The following is a 26,455-nucleotide window of genomic DNA, read 5'->3' on the forward strand; positions in this document are numbered from 1 at the left end:
TGGTATATCCCACACTCTTTCCAACGGCTACTACTGCTTGGCAGCAGTAGCAGCGTGTGGCTGGAACCACTGCCCACATCGCGCATCGCAGGGTAAGATGTTCACTGACACAGACACAGTTTAACTTATCGCAGGGTAAGATGTTCACTGACACAGACACAGTTTAACTTAGGCTACACAAGTTACAACACATCATTTACTGTTACAACAAGCCCCAGGCAAGCCCCAGTAGCTGCTTCAGTTTCAGGGTCTTGTTATTGTGCATGCTGGTTCACTGTCCTGTAGACCTTTTTTGCAGGAGAAATTTTGACATGTCATAGTAAAAAAAGCACAGGTGTTTGTTATACCATTTATGATGGTGGGTTCTACTTATGGGAGACCCTGATATTGTGCACCCTGGCCCACTGACACTGAATGCAACAGAGCCATTAATAATGTTATCAACAAGTCACAATGTATGTAAGATTTAGGGGGATTTAGTGGCATCAGACCTACTAGTCAATAAAATGTTGTTGCTATACATTACTGGATATTTTTATCGCATCATCACAAAGACATCAATGATACAATATCGGAATCAAAAAGTTCACATAAACTCCGTCCCTCAAATTGAGCATACTCCATCTGATGATGAGGACATGCAGTTGAAAGATACAATAAAATATGGAAACCTAATTTGAGAAACAACAATGTCCAAGGTGAAGTATTGAACTTTCAAACTCAAGTAATAAAAACCACTTATTTTCGGTCAGTTTGGGAGCTCACAGCTCCCTTGCTGACCTGATGGGCTGCAGTACATTCCTTTTTTGACACACAATAGGACATTTAGTACTAACGAAACACATCTACTGTATTGAACAAGTTATAAAGCTGAAGATTTTATATCAGGTTGGTACAGTGCTATGAACATGAGAGTTACATGCTCAGTGGATTTATAGCAAAAGATCACAAGACAAGAATAACGAGTGGAAGAACACAAACAGGACTTATTTTATTCCTACTTAAACACAACTTACACATAAATATAAAAGCAGTTACATCCAATTACATGTTAATAGTTCATCTGTTGTTGTAACTCTACAGCTAATGTGAATCTGTTGTACTGAATATAATGACAAAACTTGCTTGCTCACAGCAGTCATTTGGGCATTAAAATATAAAATGTTAAAAACATACACACAATCGCGCACACACACACACACACGCGTGAGCACACACACACACACACACGCATTAAGGATATCTATTCTGCTTTTTCGGCTGTTCACATTTTGGTCTGATTGCGTGGATCATCGTCATCTTTGTGACTTTGATCCGAGTCACTGCTAACTGAGCCTTTCTTGACCATCTCGATCTCTGCCTTTTGTAGCTTGCGTTTATCATCCTCATCCTCATCCTCCTTATTATCCTTCTTCTTGAACTCGGCCTCAATTTCTGTAGGATCGATGTAGGTGTAGAAATGCGCCATGATGGAGAAGATGAAGCAAACTGCAACCAAGAGGGAGGCAAACAGGACGTACTCTGCCCACTTGATAGGAGGAAGGGAGAGACAGAATGCATCATCACATGACACAGTCACTACATGTCCACCAGTAATAGCTTTTATTTTTAGTCTCTAAGGTTTAGGCTTGAGTTTTGATTAGTTTTTTTACCTGCTTGGGAATCTTTGCAATCTCAGCCACGATCAGTACGATGAAGTTGCCAATAGCAACAGTGAACAACCAGCCTGCTTGCAGCACTGCTTTCATATTACTAGGCGCCTTGAGGACACAAAAGAAGGACAAAAGATGAGTACAACTGAAAACAAAGAATAAAGATCTATCATATAGTTCAAAGACAAACAGAATCAAACATTTTCATGTGCTGCGTCCTACAACTTTGATGGTGCAACACTGAAATCAGGTGTGAAAATGTGTGTTGTAACAGTTTTACCTGTGAGTAGGAGAACTCCAGACCAGTAACAGAAAACATCACTTCACCAGTAGTTATGAAGAAGTACTGTGGGATCTGCAGAGCCATGTGAACTAAGTTGGGTTTGATGTCTTCTGCTACAGAAATAGACTCCTGACACTAAAACAAATAAACACAATAGTTCAGTTTAGGGCAGAATTTCTCAACCTGTGTGACTGAAAAGAAGATAGCAGAACAGATTTTGACAGAGCATACCAATGACAATATGTCTGACAATAACTATAAGGCTTGTTCTTATATGTTTTGTATGATCAAGAAAATCTCATGAAAAAGCCCAAACCAATAGTGCATTAATCCAAACCTCCCGACCATGTCTGTGGCTCTTAGACCCAAACCCATCTGTGCGTTCTTAAGATGTAAAACTTTAAAACAGGTCACAAAAATGTAGATTTTATTAAACTATATAAGCTTTACATTTTTCTAAAACAGATGGGAACGTTAGTGTTAATGTTTTTTAACAAACATTACTCAAACAGAAGTAAACACTGCTTTTTTGGAGACCAATTTCAGCTGTAGATTAAAACGCATTAGTGAATATTTAGGCTAAGGAAAAACATGTCAGCCAATACATGTGGCTCATTGATGTGTTTTTAATAGAATTTGGACAACAATGGAGCTCTATGGCAGAGAGGAATAAGCTAATCAGACCTAAACAGAAAATTTCTAATAGGATCAAATCATTCATGTTTTTTGGGGGGGATTTGTTGGTATTACGAAAAATATAGAATATTACAAGCCTTACGGGGACACACTACAAGTGAAAAGAGTAAACCTTTAAACTAATAAATGTCACCATGAAGCTTTCTCAGTTGATTACTTACATGTACAGTATGTAAGGCGATTGAAAAGGTTTTTTTTTTTTTAATTTTATGCTTAAATATACAAATGAGGTTCTGTTTTTTTTTTTTTTTTAAGATATTTTTTAGGGCATTTTTTTGCCTTTAATTGATAGGATAATGAAGTGTGAAAGGGGGAGAGAGAGAGACATGCAGCAAAGGGCCACAGGCTGGAGTTGAACCCGGGCTGCTTTGGCAACAGCCTTGTGGGTGCCTGTTCTACCACTAAGCCACCAATTTACATAACAGAAATCTGAACACTGGTTGAGGCCAGTTTCAAAATTGTTTTGTCAACACAGAGGAAATTTTGCTTTATATATATTTTATGTTATATATTTATTTTTATATGATTATTATTAATAATAATATTAATAATTCTATAAATCAGAAAATACTGTCAGCCATTTAAAAAAATATTTTCATCATGTTTTTAGGAATAAAATGTTGTATAAAGCAGACTATAAATGATACATGAACAAAAGTCTGTGTAAAAACCTTCAGACATGATAGATAGGTTTAAAGTTTTGTGTTTGTCTATAGTGCTGAAGTGGAGAATTCTGGCTCACAGTATGAGAAAAAACTCATTTTAAGAATATGGCAAGATTCTATATATTTTTAGACAACAAATAAGACACTACGGGGAATAGGTAAAAACCTTTAACTAATAAATGTTTCTATGAAACCTCCATGGTTGATTAATTACAATGACACAATTATTTTTTGCATCACAAGTTTTCTTTATTTTAAGTTTAAATATGCAAATAGGGAGTTATCTAATTCAATATGCACTTATGCACAAATTTCCAGGACAGATATTTCAACTGAAATATACACCTAAATGTATATTTTGGATGTTTTGTTTCCACTTGTCTGAAAGAAAAGGTGTTACGGAAGCAAAATAGCCCAAAATCTTTAAATTAGGCGGTGCATGAAAAACCTGTAGTGTCTCCCCTTGAAAATCACATGTGAAACTTACATTTGGTCCAAAGTCAAGAGTGCTGGGGATAAAGAAGGTATATGAACTTCCAAATCCAAACTCCCTGCTGAATTCACATGACTGTGACCCACTCCATAAGGTGAAGACTGGCCTGGTCATTAAAACAGAAAAATCAGTGTAATAAACTGTATTTTTGTTTACATAAAGTAATTATTCCGGTATAAAAACTGTGAATTAGTTCAGATAAAATAAATCCTTACTTTCCACTCTTTATCTTGGAGTAGTTGGAATAATAAAATGGCTCAATTAGTCCAAAGTCAGCTGCAGGAGTTGAGACGTTCACTGCTATATCCATTCCATTTATAAATCTGAAATGGATCCACATTGAGCCAGAGAATGTATAACAGTCAGTAAAAACAACATGTAAACCATTCATTTCCAACAATTAACTCTGCGGTTACAGAAAAGGGCTGCAAACACATTTCTGTTGGTGAAGTGATTCATTAATTGTTACAGTTATTATTTTACATACCGGATTTCATTGATGCCTTCTTGTGGCTTGGAGGTCAAATCCTCAGTCTGAGGAAATAAGACAAACAATGGTGATTAATTTAACCATTAAAACATCTTGTGTGTCTCTGATTTATAATTTGGTGCTTCTGACTCACCAACAGCCATTCCTCAGTGAGGTCTGAGGGAATCAGAAGGGTTTGTCGATGTCCTTTGGCCAAGGAAACTTCTCTCGTCACCGCAGGGCTGCCTATTGAAATGCTGATATTCTCTGCGTCAAATGTGAAGAATTCCTTACTGGCCTGCAACAAAGAAGAAATTGTTGAAACAATCAATGTGCAGGTACTAAGGTAAGAATATGTGTACGTTAGCAGTGGTGTTTCGGTTTTGCATTACTGTAAGAGAACATACCTGAGCTGCAGGAAGTGGCAGAGGGTCATTGCCAGGCAGTTTAACCATCAACTGATTATTGCCCATGTTTAGTAATTTCAATTGACTCTGGGAGGCGGATGGGAAGGTGGGTAATGTTTTCTGAAAATTGAGTTTGAAAATAAATTAATGCCTGATCTGATGTGCATTTTTAAAATATATGGGAAGATAAACACAATGACCGTCTTTACTTACATCAATTTGAATCTGAACCAAGGCAGCGCAGACAAAAGCTATAGCTGCCATAACCATCCCCACTGTCATTCTTTTCAGAGGTCTGTTGGATTATCATGAAATCTTGTTAATGATTTGTCCAAGATATAAGGGAATGCTAAATATAACGCTGCATCCAGCGGCTGGTTAGTAAACAGATACTGAATTTTCAAAGGATGATATAATAACTATAGTTTGGGAAAAGATTAACTGGCCAATATCAAGAGCTAGGGGGCTTTTATTTTGAAATGAGGGCTTTTAATTTGAAACAGGAAGTGGCAGTATTCACTCAGTCACAGATTTACAGACTTTCACTGTAGCTCTGATAGTGCTACATATACTAGAATAAAGAACAATACACTTAGACACACACTCACACAGCAGAAGGGAGCCACTGGCCACTACTGGAGGCAAGTTCAACTGATAAGGATAGTTTGCCAAACGTCTTATTGGCACTGATTGGCGAAACTGATTAATCAGTCGACCTCTAGTTAGAGTCAACAAAATCTGCATATCAGCGCAATATCAGATATCAGATTTCGCAATAGCATCACAACTGTGCAACATGCAGTCACAAAACTTTCCAGGTGTAGTTGAGATATCAATGAAGGCCAAGCTCAAAGATCCTAGGATAGCGAAGGAATGACCCACCCTACTTTTCCTATGATTGGCTGGTACCTGTCACCTCCGTTGGTTGGATTGGTTAGGGTTAGGCAAAAGGAGTGGGACAGGTTATGGTTAGGGATAAAATGGCAAGGTGAGCAAATCAGAGGCAGAGTAAGGTGGGCCACTCCTTCGCTATCCAAGGATCTGCAAATTCGCGTCCAGGCAAGGGCACTAGGGGGGGTAGTAGGGGGGTAGGAAGTAGGAAAGAGGCCATTCTCCTGCCCCTTTATGTCCCTGCCCTGCATTTGTTGTAAATGGCAGATTGCTGTATCACGGCGGGTGGGTATGTGCCGAACTATTCCTTTGCCAGGAACAGTTACTAGAAAATGCTCAAGGTAGTTACTGCTCAAGCCAAGAAATAGTCCATCACTTAACCCTCTGTATAACACTGAATGCATTCCCCCCACCCCCCTGTTTTTTTTTTTTTTACCAATTAAACAAAAGAGATGTGACTTGTTAATTAAGCCCAGTTTCCACCAAACTCTTTTGCTATGGTACCTTTGGAACCAAGAATAACCCTTCAGACATGGTACCTAGACCCTAGTGTTTCCACTGCAAACAGTACTCTTAAATGCAGGTGGGTTGTTGTCACTCACTGCTCTGTCCAGCACTCACTGTACTCTCCATGGCATGAACTGTGGTTACATGAGCCTCAAAACCAGCCACAACTCAGCCCTGACCAGAGTGACCATCCACTATTGACCAATCAACGGACTGCAGTGTTCACAGGTCCACCTTTTAGTACCAGATCTGTGTGCTAGGTACCCCAACAGAGGGGGGACCAAAAATGGGGAGGGTACAGAACGATTCCACTGGTACCATACACAACTTTTTACAGTAGAAACAGAAGAAAAGCGTACCGAACTGAACTGAACTGAACTGTACTGCTTGGTGAAAACTGGGCTTTAGTGAACTTTAGAGATGCTGGTAGGAAGATTTTGTTTCCCCTGGACAGAGCCAGGATACCATTAGCTGCTTCTCCCTGTTTCCAGTCTTAATGCTAAGCTAAGCTAAGATATGCTAACATTTGTCAAAAAATCGGATAAGCAAATTTTTCAAAATGTCTGTTGCTTCAAATATGCAAAGATTGGGGAAGAAGAAATTGGGGTACTCACGTAAAGTTCAGGCCACACTTTTGGATCAGAGGGTAGATTAAGCTGTCCATGATAGGCACCAGAGTCAGAATCAGGATGGGGTTTACAGTCTTTCAAAAACATAAACTGCACAGTAAGAATCTTTTCAAACAAAGTACATCAGTCCAAGCACATGTGATAAAATCATTTTAACTTACCTGCATCTGATCAGGCTGTATAACAAGAAGCCCCTGCAGACACAAAGATATTATTAAAACACGAACACATTCATTAATTAATTCAGCTATATTTATGGTTGGTTTTATCACCAAACTTACAAAGTTTCCATCCATCGTGGTGGCTTGCAGAGTCCATCTAGAGCCCTTTAAAAGAGATGCTGAGTTTAGCCCAGTTTCTAACAAATGATTTGCACATCTTTTTTAAGAGTAACTTTAAAATACCTTTTGGTCGAACAGAGTCCAGAACATCGGGAGTGGGATGTATAAAAAGAGGACCCTCAGCACCATTTTGATCTGAGCAATGAGGAGTTTCTACAGCACAGACAGACACAATATGACTTGCTGTTATCCCACTGCTGAAATTAGAAACTTTAGAGAATGAAATACAGTCAAACCTACATCATATTTTTCTTCTGCCCAGTCCATCCAGTGCTTCCTCTTTGGGTACTGTTTGCTTCTGTGCCTGTAGCGGTTTTTAATGGCAAACTGATCGACAGAAGAAGAAGAAAGCAAAGGAGAAACATGTTTTTAGAAACAACTGGAAGCAACTGCTGTGTCACATTAATGCAGAATGTGTTGGTGGTTTAAACCAGACTCACCCCGATGCATTTACACACATCCAGCATGATGTTTCCCTGTGGTTCAGCTTTGTAGTACATACCACTTCCAACGATAAACACCACTGTTAGGGACATCACAGGCACATCATTATCACTGTGCCCAGCATGTGTACCAAATCTTTACATTTCTGCTTCACAGTCTCCAAATTATTTACACATACCAAGTGCAACCACCATCAGAGCTGCTGGGACACCGAAGGCCAGAGAGTAACACTTCTGCTTAGTGTAGATGCCACACTCCTGAGCTGCAGATGGACACAAACAGCTGTCATTAAATGGCGCCTTTTACTCGTACTCAAAGACTGTTATTAGCTGTAATTGCGTGCAGTCATGTTTATGGCACTGTTTTTCATAAACTTTATGTCCTGCTCATATCTACCTCTCAGGATTGGAGTGATAATGGTTGACAGGAGACTCCCACCATTGATGCACAGGTAGAACACAGAGAAGAAAGTTCTTCTTTGCTTTTCCTGCACAGAGAGAAACATCAGTGATCTTCTATCACGTGTTGCATGCATGTTGTGCAAAGCTGAATATAATGCCTAACCATTTCTAAAAAGAGTGATATCTGCGCTTATGATATTAGGTGATACAATCAAAGTTTTATAGCTGTGCTAGCGACATGGCTCTAGGGACAACAGTGTCAGTTTGTCAGTTCACTGCTTTGGTCCAGACTGAAATATCTCAACAACTATTGGATGGTTTGCTTTTTCCTGAAATTTTGTACAGATATGTATGGTCTCTGATGGATGAGCCCTAATGACTGAGGTGATCTGCTGATTTTTGATGTCTCGACAACTACTGGATGGATTCTCATGAGATCTGGCACCTTCATTCAAGGACCCGTCAGGATGAAATGCAGCAACTACAATTCCTTTGAAGAGTTCTCCATTGATTTAACATAGCACTCCTATCACATTGGTGAACCCTGGATAGACAGTTTGAAAAAGTATAAAAAGAGATTGGCTGATTATTTAACAATTTTGATACTTTAAAAATATCAAAACTGCCTCGTCAAAACCTGGAGCCTGCATTTCCCACAATACCAACCCGGTCTCACTCTGAAGTCGTAAAAATCTGGTGCTTGCGCAGTGACTTGCGGTGTCAGACACTGACGACAAAGCCATCCTTAATGTCGGCATGGTATGTGGCCGGTTGCCGTTATACTTGCAGGTAGGAGTGGCGGTTGATGGGTCCAACAAACACTTTCACCCAGGAGAGTGGTGTTCGTGTCGCATAAGATTATAAAGCCAAACTCTATTCTTTTTTCCTAAACCCAACCATGTGCTTTCATTGCCTAACCCTAATCATGTGTGTTAGTTGAAGGCAGAAAGAATGTGAAAATGGAAGTGTATTTTGAAAGAAGTCAATGCATGTAACAGGCAGAACTTGACATGCTGTCCCAGAACATCAACAACCCATGCACCCAGGGTACCTTCAAGTAATATCTGGACGTGGAAAGTCCATGACTAAACATCGTTATGTGACGAGGTCAGAGTGCGAATGTGTTGACAATGCAACTCGAGTGACTACATTTCTGTCTGAGATTTGGTTTTAGCCTATCCCAGTAGCAGCTAATGTAGCCTTGAGCCACTAACCTCAAGCAGATATATATTTTTTTAAGATTATTGTTTAGGGCTTTCATTGCCTTGTTTTAATGATAGAACAGCTGGATAGTGATGGGATAGGGGGGAGACGCATGCAGCACAAGGCAGCTGGTTGGAACTAAAGCCAGGCCACTGCCAAGGCCGCAGCCTCACACTTTACCAGGTGAACTAGAGTAGTGGTTCCCAACTGGTCCAGCCACAAGGTCCAGATACATCCTTTGTCATCAGTTCAAGGTCCGCACAGTTTAATACATTCAGCATCATACTTGTGTTCAGACATGTTGTCAAGCTAGTTTGCTGTCTCTGTCAAGTAGCTGTCCATTAGTCAGCAGGAAACATCACTTCAAAACAAAAGCTCCGTGCTTGAAAGTCACTGTAGGCCTAATTGTGGAGCAGAAATGTTCTCACCTGATGATCACCAAATTGGTCTCCACCAAAGGCAGCCACACAAGGTTTGATGCCACCAGTACCCAGAGCAATGAGGAACAGACCCACCATGGACAACACACTAAATGTGAAGAGGAACACGTGCATGATCAGAGCACTGTAGAAATATGTCATGTAAACTGCCTGCTAAAATCCCACATCCTGGACTCAATTATTTCTGTAGTAGAATGGAAACCCACACATGATAGGTCATGTCATCCGGTTTCCCATCTCTGTCTGCATCAGTGACGTCGTGGATTGCACTGACAGACATCGCAATCTGGCCGATCGCATAGACAATGGACAAGTAGATGATAGTCCTGCCAGGGGAAGAGGGATAGAGTTAGTCAGTTAAGTACTAAGATAAAGCATTGTACATTCAAAATACGACTTAAGTAAAAGTACAGAGGTATTATTAGCAAATTGGACTTAAAGTATTCAGAGTGAGAATACTTGTTCTACTAGTTTTAATTACTTTACAGTTAATTACTTTAGTTTTGTGGTTCTAAACTTAAGGATTTATATTTATTTTAATATTCTGGGTTTTCCCAATCGTAGCTTTTCATGAAATATTTGATAGTTTTACCCTTTTTATGCCTCAAACAGTTATATAAATGAAACCATCTGAACTTTTCAGGAAATTACTGTGTGGTGGAAGTGCTAACATCTTGTAGACATCTAAAAAATGAGAAGCAACGCTGGATAAACACTAAGCCTACTTCTTTTGTAAGGGACCACAAGCAAAAAAGTTGGGAACCACTGGTTTATCCTTTCAGTCATTACTACTTTATCATATGTTTTAAATTCAAAATATTAATCTGAAAAGTAAAGTAACTTAATGTGTGTAATAAATGTAGTGGAGTAAAAAGTGCAATACTTCCCTCTGAAATGTTGTGGAGTACAAATAAGTGTCGGAAAAATGAATATACTCAAGTAAAGTACACATACTCCAACTTTTTACTTAAATACAATTGGTATTTTCTTACCTACTTTCCACCAATGAGAAATAGTCTTCCTATAACTAAATGCATATTTTTAATGACAAAGTAATTTTACTCACTTATACTTTCCCAGCCAGGAATCGGCCACAATGGCCCCGAGGATGGGCGTCAGGTAGCAGAGAGCCACAAAGACGTGGTAGATGGACGTAGCCAAGTCATCGTCCCAGCGCAAGAAGTACTTGAAGTACAGCACCAGGACAGCTGAGAACAGGGGAGCAAAATGTAAGCTATCTCTTATTTTTCATTATATATCATCATCAAAAACTGCACCACCGTGTGGCCATTAATAAAATAACTAGACAAAAATCCTGATCATATAAACTAGGTAGGCTTTAAGTATCAAAAGTGAAAGTACTTATTTTGCAAAATAGAATAATGTATATTATAATACTGGATTATTACTATTGATGCATTGATGGATAGGCTACACCACATAATAATAATAATAATAATAATTCTCAACAGTTTTCCTTGTGGTTGAAATAAACAGTCAGTATTCTCACCTCGCATGCCATAGTAGGAGAATCTCTCGCAGAACTCATTGACAACAATGAAGAAGATGCTGAGCGGGTAGCCGCACACCTCCTTACTCTGATGGATCAAACAAACAGCAGCATAGTGATGTGTTATGTTGTGTTCAGCAGGCAAAATTTATTTTCCTGGGATGGCAAAGGAATGACCCACCCTACTCTAGAGTACCCGCCTGTCAGGGTCAGCCAATCAGAGCCAGAGTAAGGCTGAGCAGGGCGGGTCATGCCTTCACCATCCTAGGTAAAAGAACACTCAGCAGCAGCAGTGGTGCAGTAAACATTCATATCATGTACACCACAAAACAGTATTAAACAGAAGTATTGCAAACAAAATGTACTTTGTGTATCAAAAGAAAAGGTGCTCATTATACAGAATGATCCCTGTCATGCATGCATGAACATATCTTCCTGAGACCCTGCGTCCTCATACGAGGACATTACATTTTGGGTTTGCTGTACCTCATACTTCATTCTGCTTAACTTAGACTACAGTAGATCCCGACACAAAAGGTTCAAAACCTGATCAAGTTTTGTGGTTGAAACTTGTTTATTTATGTTTAATAACAGCTGTAGTTTAATACTGCATACAAATCTGACCAATTGTAGCAACAGTAACAACCTAAGATGCTGTTAAGGTAAAATAAAAGTACTCATTTGTGGACATTGTGACTTTATTATTGTCTTATCGCAGCATTTTAAACAGGCCTAAGGTGTGACAGACTGTTCCTACAGACAAAAACGACATTCCTAGCTTGGAGTGTGGAGCAAGGAAAATTCAGACAGAGCTACCACCCCCACTGAAGAACTTTGTGCAGCCTCGCTCTGAGCTGTTGAGCAGAGCTTTAAGGTCAGCCCCCAGGGGTGACTGCAGCGTTTCAAAACGAACCTCTGCTTTCTCTCTATCAGCTTGCTCATGTAAAGCCATTAAAGAATGGAACAGGCATCCCGACACTTTAAAAAATAGAAGTTACCACAGTTTCTCCTGTGATATGAAAAACTGGATTTTAAACAGTCAGTCTTGTCAGCACTGATCTCAGATAGATTTTAGATGTTACCCTAGTAGGTACATAGATGTTACATGTTGCCCTCACAGGTGCATGTGCTGCTAACTTTGCCACATGAAATGTATTTATTCTATATGTCTTACTGTAAGTTGTATTGTGCAGATTGTGCCTGCCATGTTTACTGTGTAAGGCAGAGAGAGTGTTAACTTGGTCACTGAAAATTATAGTAACTGCATTTTGTATTGTATTTTGACCATGCAATGTGCGCTTACTGTTTTTATTATGTAAGGCACCTGCACTGGTAACATGGTCACTTTACAAGGTAGCTGCTGTGTTTTATTATACTGTATTTTGTACTATGCAGTGTGTACATACTGCTTCTATTATGTTAGGCACGTGGATTTATTGTAGTCTACACTGTGCCTTGAATTTTATTTTTATTTACTGTGTCTTTTTGTTATGTGTAGGACAACAGATGGAAATTAGCATTTCACTAAATCTAATGAAACCATGTTTTAATTTCTTGTATATGATTAGTGTCATTGCACACTGTTCTCTTATTAATCAAATGAACTAAACTAAACTAAACTAAACTAAACTAAACTAAACAGCCATGTTCAGGTGTTGAAATGTACAGTTTTAGACTTGAACATTGACCCCTAACACATATGGTTACAATGCTGCTTTGTTTTCAGGCATTGAAATAAACTAAAAATAATTTTGTGACTATTAAAAATAAACTAATTGTCCTCAAATTAGGACATCCTTTTAATTCAAAAACTACCCCCTGTTCAAAGACAATAATTCATTTTTTTATACTTATCAAGTTCTACTAATCCCAAATAGCTGGGAGACATTGAAATTGCATACCAAACAAAAGCTGAAGGTCTCGGGAGGATATAAGCAGGATTTTAATGCTGTACTTTGTTGAAGTGGAGCAAATTTTAATAATACTTTTGGTAAGTAGTGGTGTAAAAACTGCATTTCCCTCTGCAATGTGGTGAAATTGTGATATAAAAAGGCGTTAAATATCCTTCCTATGGATTATTATTTAATCTCACTGAACAATGAAGAACCAAAACTACATAAATATCCATTTAATTAAATAAGTTAGGTACATTACCTTCCCTTTGCTCTGTCTCCCTTTCTTGGGATCCTCGTTATCTGTGCAAGAGATGACGTTTAAATAACTGGCTGTATGTCAGTAGCTTTAATTAAAAAAAAACAAAACAGAAAACCTCTCGCAAAAGTTTCACTGGGAAATTAAAAAACAAATCAGCAGCAGTTCTGAGTTCAAAGCAAGTTTTTTTGTTGTTCTGACTTGTGCTTCAGGTGTCTGTCTGCACCTTCTGCTCTGAAATATTTACTCTTATGGATTTGAGTGAGAACACACAAAATCAAAAGTTTGCACACTCACCTGTCATGATGTTTAAGTGAAGCTGCTGCCCGCTTTCTGCTGTAGTTTGATATTCCTCTGAGATTTCTGCAGGGAGCAGTTGATAATTGATCCTTCACTGTGGGAGTGGGAGTGTTTCCGTAATATTGCTTCTTATTAGCACCTTGATCTGTCGTCCACACTGCTGACTGTGTTGCTTTTATGAGGGGAGGGAACATGAGATATAGGAGATAGGGAGTCAGGTATGTTCAGTCCCTGACACCTCATAAAAACTATTAATCCCCAGGAGCACCACAACTCAACCAAACGTGAGAATAAACTTTAATGCATTAGGAAATTAAAAAAAAAAAGGATTCATGAGAAGTGCAGAGAAATGAGTGTATTTTATTTAAAAGAAAAAGCATTAGGGAACATCTCTGTTTACAGCAGAACAGTGACTTTGTGTTAAATAAAAATACAAAAAACCCACATTGCTGCTCAAATATAAAACAATTTCTCGAACATTTCAATGAACACTAAAATGGTAAAAGCTTCATATTACTTCCACAGTAGGCGTAGTGTCTGGTTCCACACCTCATCGCTTTGGCAAGAAGGTGAACATCATCTTTACAGTGTATGAGCCGCACACAGCAAGATCCTTTGCAAATATTGCACACACTCCTTTTTTTATATACATTAATAAACAACATGGAATATACTTTTTGTATGCAATGGCTTTAAATATTTGAAGATGCTCCCATTCTAAGACATTGAAGTGATTTAAGGTTGAACGCTAACATGAGTCAGAGGAGGCCCTTTTAGTAGAAATATAACTTCCTGTACAGGGAGACGAGCGTCGACGTATGCAGCATATACTGTTCATCAAGACATCAATACAGTGGCTTATAAAAGTGGAATACTGTACATAAAAAACACAATGTGGAACATTATCAAAATGAACACCTGTTGGGAGGGTAGTGAGTGTAATGTAATGACATGCATATTAAAGATCCCAACAGGAATGGAAAACCAGTCTTTTCAGGTAGAAACAGGTGACACATCATGTCTGGCCATACGGCAGGAACTCTCCTGCATAATTTCCTCTCTGGTCTCAGGCTCCTCCGCAGTACTGCCACAGACATCCAACACAGTTACCATGCCGTGTGTATGCGTTAAATAGGTCCAGTGCCTTGGTCATGGTTCACCGAGAGAGGTGAGAGTTGCTTTTGTCTGTTTCCCTTTACACTGACTGAAGAGAAGCAGGATCGGGCTTAGAAGCGACAATATGGCATCACTGGCATGCCTGGTTGGCGAGCAGAGAGGGCGCTGAGTTCAAGGCTAACCCAGGCACGCATCATACCACAGAGGACGAGCTGGGGATGCCGTGGATGGTGGCACTGGTTGGCGTGCCGCTGATGGCGTTGAAGATGTGAAGCGAGTCTGGAAGAACGCTCTTCATGCCATCTTCCACAGGACTGATCTGGATGGGAGGGAGAACGAGATATTCACATCTATTTACAATTCCATCTTAGATACATCAGTAACTTAATTACTGCCAAAGGAAACCCCTATAAAGGAATAGTTTGAAATTTTGGGATTTTCTCATTAGCTTTTTTTGCTGGGAGTTAAATGAGAAGATACAGGTGGGACCAGGTCATTGTTTTACAAGTCACAAGTAAGTCTCAAGTCTTCACACTCAAGTCCCATTTCAAGAAAATTAGACAAAGACGCAACTTCCCAACTTCGTTCGACATTTGAACTTGCACAAACAGCAGAACTTCAAGCTAATGCTTAGCTAATGCTAGCATAACTGCTCAGTAACGTTTTAACAACAAATAAATGCAAATTTTAAAAAATTTAAAATTTTGTAAATTTAATATTGGCATTAAATTTGGAGAAGAGCACATTGTGACTTGTTTAGGACTCAGAACTTGAAGTTTAGCTCTTGAAACTTGAGGGCAAAGACTTGAGAGTTACTTGTGACTTGCAAAACAATGACTTGGTCCCATCTCTGGACTCTGGAAGATAGTTATTACTCATATATTTGTATAGTAAATATAAAGCTAGTCAGTTAGCTTAGCTTAGCATAAAAACAAGAAAAAGGGGCTTTTCCCCCATTTTCAGTCTTGCTAAGCTAAGCTAAGCTAAGCTAAGCTAAGATAAACTAAGCTAAGGCTAATTAAACAAAGCTAAGCTAAGCAAAGCTAAGCTAAGCAAAGCTAAGCGGATGTATATTTAACATACAGACATGATGGTGATATCAATCTTCACATCTCACTCTTGACAAGAAAGCGACTATTTGTATTTCCCAAAACGTTAGACTATTTCTTTAAGTTACAGTCTCAGCACCCCGTTCATAACAATTAATAGATGCAGAAATCAAAATAGGTAAAAACAAACCAACCCTTAACACATCAACAGAAAAATCTACTGAAAACCATAAAAAGTATGAGACATATTTGTGCATATCCAAAACCAAATGTAAATACTGTATAAGTACACACTTTAAGACCCATGTACAATACATACACATACACATGCTGTTCATACACATGCAAATGTATATGTACATATTTGTACATGCATACACACATGCAGAAAAAATACATATCAGCAATCCAAAAGAGATAAGTCAATAAGTGATTGTTTGTCTAGCCAGCTGCTGCATCTGGATTGTGAATATTAGAGGGAGAACAGGTGGGTTTTGATTTTTGAAATATAAAAAGTAGAGCTGAAAAGATGGAATGATTAACTGATTAGCCATTAAATTAATCTGCAACTATTTTCATGCAAAAATGCCAAACACCTCCAGCCTCTAAATGTGAGCTGATTTTCCTTGTCATATTTTAGAGTAGTAGTGGAAATAGACAAGATTTTCCTTTAACTTATCATCATGAAGTATTTTTTGTGCCATGTAATGGTTATAGAATAATGACATCATCAGTGTTTAGGTTCCCTGCAAGCCTTGCTTTTACAGTGCAACTCTCCGGATAATAAAGGCTCGATTTACGGCACAAAGGAAGTCTATCACCCATTGTGCAACTAAAATGGGAAGAGGATAGCACCTTTGTCTTCCCCGTTAACTACTGGTAGCTAACCCCAGTTAACAAAAAGTATCAATGTAAGTTCTTTACAGTTTCTATCCCCAGTAATGGAAATGGCAGAAGGGGGATTAAAACAAATTAACTGTGGAAACGGAAGTAGCTGGTAGGCTCTCAGGAAAATGGATCTGGTTGTCTTTGCAATAGTGGCACCAACAATAATACCACCTCAGTCAAAGAAGACTTTATCTCCATTTGCAGTATTATATTTGGTGGTATGGCGCTGCTCTAGGGCCTCTCTACCTTTACTCTGGCCTACACTGACAGCCTAATGTGGAGAGAGCACTCCTCTCTGCCCTTCCATGTGCCAACAAGGAAAGCCTTAGGCGGAGAGAGGACACCTCTCTGCCCTTTCTTGTGCAAATGAGGAAAGCCTTGACACAGAGAGCGCCAACCTATGCGCAGCAGCAAAGACCCCCCCAGGAACAGAACAGAGCAGCATCAGTGACAAATAGAAATGACACTGTTATGTCAGATACAGCATAAAAAGGAGGAGCTGGGGTGGAGGTGGGTCGCAAAGTGGCTTGCAGAGGAAGCAGCAACAGTAGGCGGCCAGAGCAGTTTAACTAGGGCGCCCTGAATGAGATTTTCCAGTTGGCTGCATAGAAAGGAATCACTTGATCTATCAGCTGACTTCCTTCCATCAATCAAGTGCTCCATCAGTTGATCGGGCTGTTTGAGATCAGCTGATTTACCTGAGATGTGAGCTGAGCTTGACATTGTGTCCTGCCTGAACTAAAGCTATGCTCAATTTTGGCCAAAAAAACAAGACATTCGAAGATGAGATGGATGTTTTTTGTAGCCAAACCATTAACGATTACTCAAGAGTATAATCAGGGGTGTAGTGCTGCCGAAGCACAACATAGGGATGCTCCACCAAGTGAGGAAATAGAATATTCAAAGTTTACATAAGGGAGGAATTGGTCAATTCCCTACGTCAACTTATGCATTGAGTAGCATGAAAGAAAACATTTCCCCTTAAAAGTTGCTGGTAGCGGCCCACCGAGAACACAGTGAATTAACTTTTTTTTCTCAGTCTATAGCTCGCTAACTGTTAACTAATAAAGATGAACAGGCAGCAAAACATCCTTTCATTTTATAGTTGACTGCATGTAAAGGTGCCACCATAGGAGCAGTGGTTACATAACCTTTGAAACAAGCCACAGCTTAATCATACGTATGCACACGTGCATGGGCGTCACAGGTGCGCTCGGGTGTTAAACTAAAAGCTCTACACCCCTGAGTATGATCGTCAGATTGATCAGTAATTAAAATAGATTTAAATAAATGTAAGTTGTAGCCCTTATCAAGAGTTTAAGCCATTCTAATGGACACGTGTTTCTTGTGTGAGAATAGTTTATATTTAGCTGGTTCCTTTTTTACTGCAGGGATGTAAAGATAAGGCCTGTCTGCCATCCGTTAAGATAACTATTAAGTGCCTTCTAAGGTCAGGAGAGTGACCTAAGCTTTTATAGCTTTCTGTTTTAAAGTAATGCAGGAGGTTTTTTGGTAACATTGCGCCACTGTGTGCACAAAATAAGATTCTAGAAATGCTACAAAGGTCTAAACATGTTTAGAGATGGCTCAAAAATGAGCCTAATCAGCAATCAAAATTAATTGTGATATGTGAGAACAGATGCGTCTGTCTGGCTGGACCAACATTTAACAACTCAGTCTTTATTGCATTGTGGTGGTTCTTGCATTACCATTCAATCTGCTCATGTCAGCACAAGGGAAAAACAGAGAACGATGGTTATCAAAGACTGCGTTATCAATCACATTATCAAACATTTTATGAATGCCTCTCACACACGTCAAAGATCTGTCTCAGCAGATTACAGTGTTAACATTAGTAATGCAGAATGTAGTTACTCTAATACTGTACCCACTTGCTCATGCATGATGATGGACAGCTCTCTGGCCAGGTCTCTATAGTTGGCTTTCATCTCATCATGATACTCCTGTTGGTCCTCTTTGATCAGCCGCTCATTAATACCTAAGCCGTGGCCGCATGCCTCCACAAAATGCCTGCTCAGAAAACATCAAGATGTGTTAAAGGAGAATAAAACAAAGTAGTTCTGCACATGCTATAAGATGTTGACATCTCGTCTCACCTGAAGACCTCTTTCAGCTGTTTGACCTTGTTATCTGGATACTTCTTGGCGCTCGCATCGTCCAGAAAAGCTCGCGCATATGCAAGCGGCCCTGCATTTACCTGAGGGAGGATGTAGGAGCTGTGTCATATTTTTTTCACGATCACTTAATTAGGTTTGTCCAGTGTGTGTATGTGTGTATATGTCGAGAAAATTCAAAGCAGGCACCTGGACACTGATGCTGCCCTGCAGTTTGAGCTGCAGACGGATCATGTCCACCTCACTGGAGGAGCAGAGCTGCTTGATCTCGGCCACCTTCTTGCTCATCTCATCGATGGCCACCTCAATGGGGCTCAGGTCAGTGTGGTGTTGATACATCACTGCGATTCGTTTCTTTACGTAGGGGAAACAGTGCGTGGCTGGGGGACAGAGAGGAGGAGTGGGTGAACAGCTGGCCTTTAAGTTTGTATATCTTTCCTTCTTGCATGTGCTTTCCTGAGTTCTACAGCGCAGGACCCACTTATACGTTGACTGTTCATCTTTTCAAAGCTCTCAGACAATAAAGATAAGAATGTAACGTTGAACCTTTGGATCTTTTACATCGTAAAACAATAAAACTGTGATTAGGATTAGGAAAGGTCCTTGACAGACAGCTGACATGTTCAGAATCTAATCAAGGTCTTCTATTCATGCACAGGCCCCTTTCTGCTGAGTAATATTCTGCCTCAACTACTGATACCTACATGACATTCTTCAACACTGTGTGTATTTAGAGCCTGTTTTCCTTAAATGTTTCAATATGCAGACAATGGGAGGAGGTGGTCTGTAGTGTGGGAGGATAATGACAAATGTATCCCACTTTTTAGAATATTTAAGATAATTTGATGTAGAGGACACCAAAATCTTGTTTATTTACAGCTGGGTTCTGTTACAGAAAACTATCATAAATGGAAACTACACAGATTTTAGTTAATTAGTAATGAAGAGAACTACTCAGCCTGTGAGAATAGTTGCATAATGTATTCTGTGACTGTGAGGAACGTTGAGCTACTGCAGATGAAAAGTCAGAATATTGTTGTCTGTGTTGCACCAATATTGACGTTATTTTTTAAAATCTTTTCCCTGTAAGTCCCCAAGAGTACCCCCTTAAGGGCCCATACACATGCCACGTTTTTATCGCCCTCAAATCTACTGTTTTCAATGTACACGTGCAGTGGACGTGCTCAAAAGTGACGCTATCTTGGTGTGTGAGTGTTTCCAAGCTCCTGCTTTTCAGGGCTTGACAGCTGCACTACTCTGTGATAAACAAAGTTCAACTTTTGGAACGCAGCAATGTGCACCACGTCACGTGACAAGGAACAACCAATCACAGGTGGTAGATTTTTTCCCTTTCTTCCATAAATATGTCTATGATAAATATTAAGAAGAAGTTGATCATTTTAGTGCAGGGGTACCCAGAGCTCTGCATCTTTTCAATGGACAATATTTTGGTTCTACTACATACTTAAAAAACAGTGTCTTGGCCTGTTCCCAACTACCTCGTTCAATTGAACAAGTCACTATAAATCCAGTTGTGACAAATACTCTGAGAATCTGGAACCAGTTTAGAAGACAGTTTGGCCGGTATACGCCATCAGGTCTAGCCCCCGTTTTTTGCAACCACCTTTTCCTGCCATCCCGCTGGTCAGAGAAAGGTTGCGGACTATAAATGACCTCTATGTTGATGATGTTTTTACCTACTTTGCAGATCTCTCTGCAAAACTCAGTCTTGCAAATACTCTCCTGTTCCACTTTTTCAAAATTCATCACTTTGTGCGATCTCAGAGCCCTTTCTATCACTTAGTACAAGACAAAAGGGACTGATAGCAGTTGTATAATCACATTTCCAAGGTAAACCCCAATTGATACTTACTGATACTTGATACTTAACTGACTTAACTAATAAAGAGAGTTGGAAAACAAACACACACAAAAAAACAATGTCTAGAAGAAAATCAGCTCCGAACTTTCTGGTTAATAGGCTATAGTGCTGATTATGGTTAATACGGTCAGCATAAGAGTAGCACCCAGTGCCCAACCTCGCATCTTCCATGCCGTTAAAGATGCAGCATGTGTTCCAGCCCTTTGAGCTTATGTGCCACTACCACCCACAGTATAAACTTACTGGTTAGTATAGTCCTGCGTTTGCACTGCTCCTCCACCCCGCCTTGCTTTTTGCCTGATATGGTGAAAGGCATCTCAAACACAAAGCGCCGGATGTTGTGGCTCTTCTCGAAGTCTGTCTTCCTGTCCACCAGCTCCTTCTCCTCCAGGTAAGGGGTCACATGTGTCACTTGGATGTAGGCATATTTGGAGTCCAAGTCTTTGGGGTTAATCTGCACAGAGCACATGTCATTACAACAGATGTTTTTATGACTCATATGTGTCGGTTGTAATTACAAAGTAAGTATCAACAAAGTCTTACCCTTCCAGAGTCCTGGATCATCTTCACGTTCTCCTGTCCAAACTTGTCAGAGTACAGCTTGAGGAGCCTCTGCGAAATCTCAGACAGAGGGGTGAATTTGGGTTCTTTGTAGATGTACTCCTTCCCATCTTCATCTTCAAAGAAGCCCTAAAAACAGATTAAACATGGTCAGAATGAATAAAAACAAACTGTTTCTTTATCTACTAAGATATAAAGAAGCAAACAGTGCCACATCAAACCAAACATGAGCTGTGAGTGGAAGCTATTCCAACTATTTGCTCAAATGAAATGGTGAAATAGTCTTTAGCTACAGGCTGAAAGGTTTGCTAGACTCCACAAGTACACAACCCTCTAATGTTAAAGCACAGAAAAAGGAAACTTCCACAGCAAGACATCAACTAGTGTCAGTTCAGTAATGTGAGACGGGCCAAAGGAGATAGATTTCACACTGTCAGTGGGAGCACTTATTAGTCAGTTGACTTGCATGTTAATGGTAAAAAGTCCCATGAACAGATGGGTGAAGCCATGCAATTCCCCAGTGAGAGATGAATCCTGCTATTGGCCCTACAAGGGTTTCCTACTAAGATATAACAACACCAAGGCTGGAGTAGGGGAGGAGTACAAGGCTTGAAGATAAGCGATGCATGTGAAACAGCACCGACTGCATTAGCGAAGGAGCACAACACAGCCTAACACATCACTGCAGTCCAACTGTTGGCTTTAACATTGATTTACCTCAGCCTCTGAGTCAGTAAAGTGGTACTGCTAACAGGGGTGTGGACAGCAGAAAAATAAAATCATCATTATTCCATGAGAGCTACCTAAAAACTAGGGATAAATTCAACACACACTCTGATTCAAACTACTTCACCACTGATCAGACTACCATGTCAAGAGAGACATGGATCTGTGGATCTCTATCAAAGCACACAGGCAGAGGTAACCACACCCAACAGAGTATGTCACAAGATACGACAAAAATGAGAATCAGTACTAAAATCTTAGATCTGTAACACAAAAGCAGAAACACTGGAATGAGTGCACACGTGAGAGGGTGCCATGCAACACGGTTCCAGAAACAGAAAGCAGCAGAGGTGACTGATTGTTACTGTACACAGCAAGCTATGACTGAGAAGTGAGAAGTGTGATGGATTACAGCAGCACCAACACCACCACACAAATACTCAGGCTGCTCAGAGAGGCTACAAAGGTCTACTGCACAACTTACCGCTGCCTTCAAAGAGGATAAAAAGCAGAAAAGGGTATTAGAAAGGATCATAATGTGCCACTGCATGTGGTCATGCTCTTAACACAACTTCAGCAGCCCCGTGTGCTCATTGTGAATTATTTTGCAACACCAGCAACCAAATTAAGACTTGTGCTCTTTGTGGAATACAGTTTTAAAGGAATACTTATGCTGTACTAGGAATATGGGAGCTGCTGGTCTACGGCTGCCTTGAGCGGTAGTTTATTTGTGTTATTATGTGACTTTGGTGAATCCAAACTAACCCTTTCGAACTCTAAAGTCACATAAAAAGACAAGCAAACTGATCGATTGAGGCAGTCATAGACCAGGAGCTCTCTTACTGTTGTTGTCAATGGGGTCTGGCTTTGAAGAGAGCATTGATACGTTTTATTTTCAGTTCAGTTCCCCGCAGGAGAGGGCTGTCTGTTTGGGAAGTACTGAACATTTGACTGGATAAATGACTTGGATTATACACGAGTTGTGTGATGTTTTGACATAGTTTTGCTGTTTTTAAACATGGACCCCATTAACTGCAATTCATCAAAGATTTTCTCAGTTTTTGGATTCTTCGTTCACTGTGGAGGCATGTGAGAAAAACAGATTATTCTTTATGAATTCTATGTAACACGGGGTGAGTAACTGATATACAAAGGGTCGTTTGGGGGATGAAGTATTCCTTTAAATACAGACAGTGCAGAAATCAAGTCAACAAAAAGAAATTGGACAGTATATGCTGCTGTTGACTGAGAGTTAAACCCACCTGGCCAAAGAAGGCCACTCTGAAGTAGGTGCCCAGCAATCTCTTGCCTGTGTGCATGACCTCTGTCACTTTACTGTATGCACGATGCAGGGTGTCATAGAGGTGGGCCAGTTTCTGTGCAAAGCAATAAAAATCATATTATAAATCTGATTCGGATGTGGAGATGCTAATTGTGTTGTGGGGAGATAAAAAGTTGAATGTACTTCAAAGTCCCTGCGCTTCTCATAAATGGGGATTATGAGCTTGTAGATGTCAGAGATGAGCTCGTAACGTTCTGCTTTCCACAGTCCGTCTGCACACTCCTCCAAAAGCTCCATTAGGACATCCTGGGGGAACAAGAAAAATATAAGTAAAGCTGAAATAGAAAAGTTTGATAAGTCAACACCCCTGCTATCATGACAAAAGATGGTTACCATGTGGAAAATGTGGGAAAACACACATCTTTTAGTGTGTGTCTTTCTGCCCCTTTTGTGTTCATGATATTGATAAAATGGCAATTTTCCATATGATTAATGTCACAGCTCAAGTTTCTTTGGTTATGTTTTTTTATTTCATACATTCATGTTGTTTCCTGTTTTACTTTCAAACTCATGTCTCCTCCTGTTTCAGATCACTTCACTTCCTGCCCCTGTGTGTTTTCCCTTCCTTCTGATGACTTCACCTGTGTCTGACTGTCCGTCCCGCCCTGATTAGCCTCACCTGTGTCTCGTTATCGTTCCCCTCAGCAGAGTATTTAGTGTGTGTGTTGTTTTCTTTCAGTGCCAGTTCGTCTTAGCTCCTTGTTTAACTAGTGTTCAGCCTTTTGTTTCCCTGTTACCTGGATTTAGCGTGTTGATTGACTCTGCCTGATCCCTATTGGATTTGTTTGCCTCCACTGATTGTCCTTCTGTGTACCAAACCTATCGTTTATTATTACAATAAATATACAGTAATTATATCCTATTTGAAAATTACAAAATGTATATAATGCTAATGTGATGTGTCTATTGTTTGACATCTTGGGAGTCAGCTGTTAAATCTGTGATGAAATACTGAAAGAGACAGTTACTGCTGAAATTATTAGTCACTACTGGAAAGCTTAAGATAAGATGTTAAATATGTTTATATGTCTAAATACATCAGTGTATCTCAAACCAACCACAGAGGTAAGACGGGTGGGGCACATATGACCAGGGGTAAAATGAAATACGGAACTAATGTTTTGATGTCTGAATCTTTTTCATGGTGTATTAGTAAACAAGTTGTGTCTTAACAATAGCAATGGTGTTCATCACTGAGGTGTGCTACTTGTCCGTGTTTAGCGAACAGTTTTAAGCGAAAAATGTATGTGTTTGGGAGGTATTGAGCATACGAGTGGTTAAATGAGGCTTAGATTACACTGTGCAGGTTGTGTGAGAATTTGTAAACAGATGTTTTGCTATAGTTTTGCTGTTGTTAAGCGTGGCCCCGTTTACTTTGATTCATCAAGAATGTTCGCCTTTTTGGATTCTTCGTTCACCGTTGAGGCACGTGAGAAAAGGAAGTTTTCTTCACGACTTCTGTGTAACATTTGGTGACTAACTGACACACAAATGATCATTTGGGTGAAATATTCCTTTAAAGTACAAAATTAAGAACTAACTCAACTAAAACTGAGACCTGATGTAGTCAGACGACAGGCTGTATCTAAATTCATGTAAACTAGTTCAAATCTTTGCACGGTCCCATTCAAAGTAAATAAAATTGACAGTGATTTATCACTTTTGTTTGCATTAGTAACACATACCTCATTGAAATGGACGTCCTGCATGCCGACGTCCTCCATCATCGCTGCTTCCTCGTCAATGTTTGGAGTCACGACACGAAACGCTGAGCAGCCCTGCTTGAACATGCCTGCACACAGCATGAGATGAGACAGACGGATTGGGCAAACAAAAACAAGAAAGATTACAGAGACTATACAAACTAAACCTGAGAGCTGCTGTGTGACGTGCAAGTGGAAAAAGATTACTCAATCACCTTTTCTCCGCAGATATTCTGCCACAAGTGCTGCAACGTGCACGTAGCACATGGCCGCCTGTTAACAACAACAAGTACAGCTCAGGTCAGATAAGCTGAGTGATGTTGATAGTATTATGTTATATAGCACAGACTCATCCACTAAAAGAACATTAACTCATAATAAGCTGGACCAGTGTGAAGTAAATCTAATCAGTACTTGATATTTGATACTGTGCAGACACATCCTCAGACACAGGCCTACAGTGAGTCTATCACATGTTCAATCGGCCACCATCATACCAAAGTACAACCTGTTCAGCCACACACACAGTCTCTTATCACACACCTCTGACAGGTCTCCGTTCTTCACATGGATGCGGGCCATGCTGTCCAGCCAGGTCTTGCGTAGCTCAGGTGTGCTGGCGTAAGACTTGGCGAGGCTGTACTGCAGGTCCACCAGCATCTCTGGATCTCTCTCGTGCTCCTTCATCTGAGCCGTGGCCATCAAAACTGTTCTGATGCGTTTGGTCAGGTCCTTAACGTCTGATGGGAAAGCTGTGTTCTGGATGCACAAATAAGAATAGTCAGCCATGGTGCTGCTAATTTAAGTATATACATATATTTAACTTCAAGCTTTGATTCTCAAACCCAACCTGATTGGGCCTGACCTGACCTGCCGGATCCAGGTTGAGCCGGATTTTATGGGCCTGATCACAGCTCTAATTTAACGGTTGCAGTAGAACCAGAACATTAATATGCACATGAATAAATTCCTGACCTTGATAGTTTTGTCACTGTTGGCACAGTTGTTGATTATTGACAGAGACTGCTGGAAGCGTGTACTTCCGATCCCAATCACATCAGCTATCAGCTGGCTGACAGCAATCACCACCTAAAGGAAGGAAAAGATAAAGAATTACAATATATACTTTTAACGCTTGTGTTTTATTGACATCAGTTTTACTTCCATATTGTTTGAGGACCCACAGACATCTCATCACTTTAAAATCCTGTTTATATGCAATTCTCGTAAAATTAGGAAAGGTCTCATTATTAAAGGCTTAAATGACGTGAACATGAAGTTTAATCCACAGAAGGACTATCCCACCTGTAGGTGCGTCCGGACGAAAGACTTGCGACCTGTGTAGTCAAAGTTGCTCTTCATGAGGAAGTAGAGCAGATGGGCCGCGTCACTGCGGATGGAGCTCAGCTTGGAGTTACAACACTTCAGGATCTCGTAGCAGAAAGCAGCACACATGTCAGCGCGCCCCTCAAAAAACGTGCAGGGGAACTAGAGGGTGAAGACGACAGACAGGTCATCAGCTATGGTGAACACCCAAGACCAACTTTATTTATTAACCATTTTTTAAAAGG

General features: G+C 40.0%; 2 protein-coding genes across 2 annotated transcripts; both read right to left on the reverse strand.

Moving 5' to 3' along the window:
* Window positions 1–986: 986 nt before the first annotated feature.
* On the reverse strand, window positions 987–13,603 carry slc15a1a (solute carrier family 15 member 1a). The gene is made up of 23 exons (XM_050048760.1): window positions 13,480–13,603; window positions 13,186–13,226; window positions 11,032–11,119; window positions 10,588–10,729; window positions 9,728–9,847; window positions 9,510–9,609; window positions 7,874–7,964; window positions 7,656–7,739; window positions 7,474–7,556; window positions 7,274–7,360; window positions 7,097–7,186; window positions 6,974–7,018; window positions 6,854–6,886; window positions 6,678–6,766; window positions 4,879–4,960; window positions 4,666–4,785; window positions 4,413–4,556; window positions 4,277–4,323; window positions 4,005–4,112; window positions 3,784–3,895; window positions 1,933–2,070; window positions 1,653–1,760; window positions 987–1,528 (listed from the first exon to the last, which is right to left on the reverse strand). The coding sequence occupies exons 1-23, from the start codon at window positions 13,484–13,486 to the stop codon at window positions 1,265–1,267; spliced, it is 2,223 nt and encodes a 740-aa protein (XP_049904717.1). The 5' UTR covers window positions 13,487–13,603; the 3' UTR covers window positions 987–1,264.
* Window positions 13,604–13,824: 221 nt separating this feature from the next.
* On the reverse strand, window positions 13,825–26,380 carry LOC126393293 (dedicator of cytokinesis protein 9-like). Its single transcript, XM_050049381.1, has 13 exons — window positions 26,190–26,380; window positions 25,860–25,973; window positions 25,428–25,643; window positions 25,100–25,157; window positions 24,867–24,973; window positions 23,305–23,427; window positions 23,102–23,215; window positions 21,096–21,242; window positions 20,796–21,006; window positions 18,860–19,050; window positions 18,653–18,753; window positions 18,428–18,566; window positions 13,825–14,917 (listed from the first exon to the last, which is right to left on the reverse strand). Exons 1-13 carry the CDS (start codon window positions 26,337–26,339, stop codon window positions 14,792–14,794), a joined length of 1,797 nt encoding a protein of 598 aa, XP_049905338.1. The 5' UTR covers window positions 26,340–26,380; the 3' UTR covers window positions 13,825–14,791.
* Between the last annotated feature and the right edge of the window lie 75 nt (window positions 26,381–26,455).

This window comes from Epinephelus moara, chromosome 7 (genome assembly GCF_006386435.1).
Source record: "Epinephelus moara isolate mb chromosome 7, YSFRI_EMoa_1.0, whole genome shotgun sequence".
NCBI classification, from domain to species: Eukaryota; Metazoa; Chordata; class Actinopteri; order Perciformes; family Serranidae; genus Epinephelus; species Epinephelus moara.